The 5,858-nt window shown below is 35.6% G+C and overlaps 1 protein-coding gene across 1 annotated transcript; it reads left to right on the top strand.

Moving 5' to 3' along the window:
* Window positions 1-252: 252 nt before the first annotated feature.
* LOC149148962 (protein kinase STUNTED-like) lies at window positions 253-2,226 on the top strand. The gene is made up of 6 exons (XM_089439502.1): window positions 253-571; window positions 743-903; window positions 1,056-1,132; window positions 1,224-1,371; window positions 1,474-1,623; window positions 1,830-2,226. Exons 1-6 carry the CDS (start codon window positions 268-270, stop codon window positions 2,100-2,102), a joined length of 1,113 nt encoding a protein of 370 aa, XP_089295628.1. The 5' UTR covers window positions 253-267; the 3' UTR covers window positions 2,103-2,226.
* Window positions 2,227-5,858: the final 3,632 nt, after the last annotated feature.

The raw sequence follows: 5,858 nt of genomic DNA, 5'->3' as shown, positions 1-5,858 counted from the left end.
AGCTCGGTCTTCAAATGAGGTAGCACCAATTGAAGCATGCTCTAAAGAAGAAGGGTTTCCTTGCAGTCAGCAGAATGATTCTGATCGAGAAGAAAATTGTTTGGCAAGGAGATTAGAGTTCCTTTGTCAAAGTAAAACTTGCAGGCATTTTACATATCAGGAGTTGCAATCTGCTACTTCTGGTTTTTCAACAGGTTGCATTTGTAGTTTTCCTCATGGAGTTTTTCATTTCTGTGCTTCTGTTTTGAATGGGAAATTTCCCTTGAAATGTATATTAACCTTGTGAACTCAATTCAATTATGTAACATCCTTATTCTTGCAGGGAATTTTATAGGAAGAGGAGGCTGCAGTAAGGTGTACAGAGGATTTCTTCCTGATGGACAATTGGTGGCAGTGAAAATCTTGAATTCATCATCCAAAACAGAGCAAGAGCTTCTTTCTGAAGTTGATATTCTTACTCTATTGAAGCACAACCATGTCATTACACTTATCGGTTACTGTGCAGAAGGCCTTAACCGCCTTCTGGTGTATAATTTTGTATCCAGAGGAAACCTTGAAGAGAATCTCCATGGTATATACTCAATAGTATTGCATTTTAAGAATCATGAAATCGTGTAGAAATATTAAGCAGTAGTACGTTTTAAGCATCATAGTGTTATGTATTGTATGGCAGGGTCTTTCATTTTCTCTTTTCTGAGATTTGATTATAGTCCTAGCTATTGACTATGTATATATTTTTCAGGAGGAGAGGAAAAGCCAATACTTCCTTGGAAAGTGCGATTAAAAGTGGTTGTAGGAGTTGCTGAAGCATTAGATTACTTGCATAATGGCTTTTCTCAATCTGTCATTCATGGAGATGTAAAGTCTTCCAATATATTACTTTCTGAAGAGTTTGAACCACAGGTATAAATCTTTTTACTGCAAGAAGAATCAAGACTAAATTGCACAATTCAGTATTTGAAGAGATCTTAGTGATCTAGACTTGTAAACTGAAACTTGGAATTCTGCACTAATGAAAAATTTCAACAGAATTAATGTGTGTGTTATTATAATAGTTGTCAGATTTTGGGCTAGCAAGGTGGGCACCAACATCTTCATATATCACTTGCAGCGATGTTTTAGGAACATTTGGGTATGTAAGCATCTTCCCAGTTTCGATTGGCCATTTTCAGATTAAAGCTATCCAATTTGTAAATTCACTAATTGTGATTGTAGTTTGACAGGTATCTTGCTCCAGAATACTTTGTTTATGGAAAGGTTAATGAGAAGACGGATGTGTATGCATTTGGTGTGGTCCTTCTTGAGCTAATAACTGGAAGGAAGCCAATTGATACAGCAAGTCCCAAGGGTCAAGAAAGCCTGATTATGTGGGTAAGTCCTGGTTTTTACAGTTGACTCTCTTCTTCATGTTTATTTATATTGATTATCCTTATTAGGGGCTCATGTTTAACCTTCTGTAAATGTTGAAACCAGGCAAGACCACTCTTACAGGATGGGAATATGGAAAGTCTTGCTGACAAATGTTTGCAAAATGTTTATGATACAAATGAAATGCATAGAATGATGCTTGCTGCTACGCTTTGTCTAAGGGAAACATCTCATTACCGTCCTTGCATGAGCCGAGTAATTTATCTTCCTCTATTCATTTCTATATGCTTCAGGGGCTTGTTTTTACTACCTCGTGTGTTTTTTGAGGGTATTCTTTACCTGCAAAAATTACTTTAGGGTGCAATTTCTCTTACATTTTCTTTTAGCTATAAAACACTCTATGTTAACCACATATATTAATCTCTGCTTACTCTTTAATACCAAGATATGATTAATGGCAGATTTTAAAACTACTACAAGGAGAAGATGAGAGGACTGACTGGGCGTGGTGCCAGAATACAATGATCAAGGATATGGATACTTCAGATGAGGATGACATTGTAGAAAATCAGGGGGGGCATGATATACAAACCCATCTCACCCTTGCCATGCTTGGGGTGGATGATGATACGGTATCACTTAGTAGCACAGATCATAGTGTGGGCATTTTGCCAACAAACAATTCTTTGGAAGATTACGGACTGCGCCGATGTAGCAATTCATCAAGCTTTTAATTCAAGATTAAAAGAAGTGAGTTTTGTTGCCAGCAATACATTTGTTTATGGTTGCTTTATAAGTTTCCCATGGCCACAGTGGTTTCATATTCTTATATGGCCAGGAATGTGACGTATTATGCTAGACCTCAAAGAATAGCTAAGGATTGTATGAAAACTAGGGGATTGAACAATAACATTGACTTCGTTAAAGCATTCCTTGAAGTTAGAAGCAAGCTCATGGGCGGAAAGGAAGATCAAGATGTCAGTACTCCATTATCTTGGCTGCAGATCAGAGCAATGTTTGACTAGTTGGCATCTTTTGTTCGCATGCTGATTTTTTCAGTGTCGTGTCCACATTTCTACTTTTTACTGTCAATCTCATGTAAATAGTGAAAATGGATCTACGGTGTTCATTACACTGCTCTGGGTAGACAAGTACCAAGAAGAGTAACTTTTTGGTAATGCTACTATATTTTCAATTCAGAAGTGGTGGAGAGAACCGTAGAAAGAACTACCCACTACTAACCAGTTCTCATGGATGCCAGGTTGATTGATCAAATGGATCAAATGTGCTGAAGCTTGAGATCCTTCTTTGATGCACCATAAGGGCCATGCCTGATGCGTTTTGGTCTAACAAAAGGACCAAGGGTTCAAATAGTTAATGGTTAGCATTCACCAACTATTAAAACAGAGTAGCCATGTCTAATTTTCAAATTTCATTTATAACACTAGCAATTTTTATTGCATAATATCAGGAATGAACAGATGCAGGGTTTTCAAGATTCAGGTTGAATATCACAGAAGACAATGCAAAGGTGTACCGGTGAATACTATGGTATTAATGAGAATCAAAAGTTAAAAGCTACACAGTAGAATGCATTTATTCATCTTCAAGGATATCACAGCGCACACCACACTGCATTTTCACTTTTCATCCATAGAAATGTTTCCATCGATGGAAGGATTTATGGTTAACAATAGCAAGCAATAACTAAAGACCTTGTCACCATACTAATGTGCATATTCATCACTTATTGTAAAGGACTGAACCTAATTCCTTTTTATTTAATTACCAAGCCATAATCATGACAATATCCACAAAATTCAATAAGAATGGTTTAGGTTGTGTAAAATTCCACCACTATATGTTCGTGGGTCATATTCCTTCCATGGTACCATTTTGCTACATAATAACATGAAGAGACAGGTACCATTCTGCTGACTTAACAACATACTAATCTCATCACTAAAAGAATAATAATTGTAAGAATCTAACAGATTTTGCAAATATATGAGCTCAACTTATAATTATATAGTATTTATATTTTGGCAATTTTTTATTGCCATGAAACGCTGCTTCTCGAGTTCAGGTAATTGCAAAGCTGTTCTATAACATTACACCTTAAAAAATTCAGCCTTCAAATCCAAAACATTAAAACTATCCTACATCTCTAACTTCAAAATTTTTAATGCCTACACCTTTTGTAGGGAAAAAAGAAAAGGCAAGAAATACAATATGAAACCCAAAATTTGTTCAAGAAAATAAAGCTATAATCAATAAAAAAAAATAAAGCGTGTGGCATGGTCTGCTGAATCATCTGAGGTGCTCAATTATCCTCAGCAGCTTTGGAAGTCTCAGATGCCTGTAATTCACCATCATTTTCCAGCTTTTGGACCTTATTTGATCGTTCATCTTTGGCAGATCCATCATCCTCTTCAAACCGTCTGTGTTTCTTCTCTATGCTGGTACCATTCCCCTTTGTAAAGGGCTTTCGACTGTTAGATGAGTGCCTGCCTCCTCTACCACGGCCACCTCTGAAATTAAGGGTGAATGGTCCCAAGTAAGTAAGTTATTTTAAAATCAAGTCATCATCAAGGAAAACTCTAAAACTCCTACCATTGAAACCCAATATAGAGACAGTTTTTAGGAAAATATTTTGATGGACAGCATTGTGGCATGTCATAAATAAGCATCCACATGGACTTGTTCTAGGGTAGTTTAAAATAACTTCTTGTTTCTTTTGAATAAATCTTCTTGTAATACTAGAGAGGCCACTCAGTTTTGGTGATATTTTCAGTGCTTTGTTTAGTTATGTGAATTCGTTAGATGCAAAACAAGTATTGGTTAATTTCATGAAAACCAATCTGTAGAATTGGAAATGTAAGCATATGTGCATGAATGTAGTAGAGAAAGGGGTACTGTTCTAATTGAAGTGAGAGTGAAAGAGACCTTTTGAAAATGTTATTGTTTCAAGCAGTTGGAACGGTATCAGTAGGAATTAGTATGCAGAAATTAAACAGAATAAATGGGAATCAAGGCGAATCAAGCATTGTATTGCATATCAAATCTAATAAAGTACCAATGATTCTACAGCTCTGGTTAAGTACTCAATAGTGCTTCCAAGGTTGCAGAACTTCAATCTACAGTCATAGATATTGAATGGGTGTTTGCAGTTATATTGTTCCTCTGCCAAGAACTCTGCTCTTTTGGACCTCAATTCCCCTCAAATAAAAATGTTCTGTTTAATTGGAACTTATTTACATCCTGACATGCAGGTCGATTTCTCCAAGAGAATGTACCTGGGCAACAAATGATATCCAAGTTGAAATCTTAACAATGGAATTAACTAATTATTTTCAATCGATTTCCTTCATTGTTGCTAGTTGATTTTTCCTGGGATTATCGACATCTCATTTATTGGGTTCACCTCACCTTGATTTGAACTTCTTTCATTTGAATCAACTTCATCTCTGGTTAGAACATTTTTTGATTGATTTCATTTTCCAACAAATGTGGTATTTAAGTTACTTTCTTCTTGCAAGTCGATTTTACCGTTATTAGTACACTGCTAGTAGATTTGTTTGACATGATCATTTTCTTCAATTTCAGGGTCGACTAGCTTAATGATAGTGTCCTTTTGCTTCAGCTCATGTTCATTCATTAGTTCTCAATTGATTCTCTCTGTGTTCAAAATGGATTCAAGTAGCTTAGGAATTACATCGATTTCCATGTTCATTCATCAGTTCTCAACTGATTCTCTCTGTGTTCAATGGATTCAAGTAGCTTGGAAATCACATCAATTTCCTTTTATATTGTATTAAAATGTACAGGAATGTCATAGTGGAATTGCTTTCCACAACAATACTTCTTTGTAACTATGAACTTTATCTCAACTCAACTGGATTTCATTTCTAACAAGAGATTTCCTTAATAAATTCCTCTTGACAAATTTTTTTGTTATAAAACTTTGCAAAAGCATACCCTTGGTATAGCTCACTACACAAGAAAATTCATTTTTGAAGCATAATTCTTTTACTTGCAACTTTCATTTCTCTGTATAGACTTTCTAGAAAATAAATTGCGTGTAAAGAGTCTATATTCCACTCTTGGATTCATTTTGTTGGAGAGTTATGTGAAGGACTAACGAACCTAGTAGTCACAGGACGAAACAAACCCTGAGGCAGTAAAAATTTGTACATGGGTCCACATTTGCTCCCGTTATGGTCCTTACAGAGAGTGCATTGAAGGTAGGTATGTTGCAGTTGGTAGAATATGACGAATGTGCTCCCTTCATGTTCTCTAAGACGACAACTTACAATTATTTGACAATTTCCTCATCCAAATGATTTTGAATGAGTAATTTCATCTAAATTTAATTGATTTTCAAACTGGGATTTAGTCTTCTTAATTTAACTGATTTTCAAACTGAGATTTAGTCAGTGTTATTGAGGAGTGAAATAGAAACTGATTTTCTCTTGCAGAGAATAACAAGG

This window comes from Pinus tabuliformis, chromosome 9 (assembly GCF_031772625.1).
Source record: "Pinus tabuliformis cultivar Carrire ecotype Pingquan chromosome 9, CPIR1, whole genome shotgun sequence".
In the NCBI taxonomy this organism is placed as follows: domain Eukaryota; kingdom Viridiplantae; phylum Streptophyta; class Pinopsida; order Pinales; family Pinaceae; genus Pinus; species Pinus tabuliformis.
The sequence above is the reverse complement of the archived record's forward strand: the minus strand, read 5'-3'. Positions and strand labels throughout refer to the sequence as shown.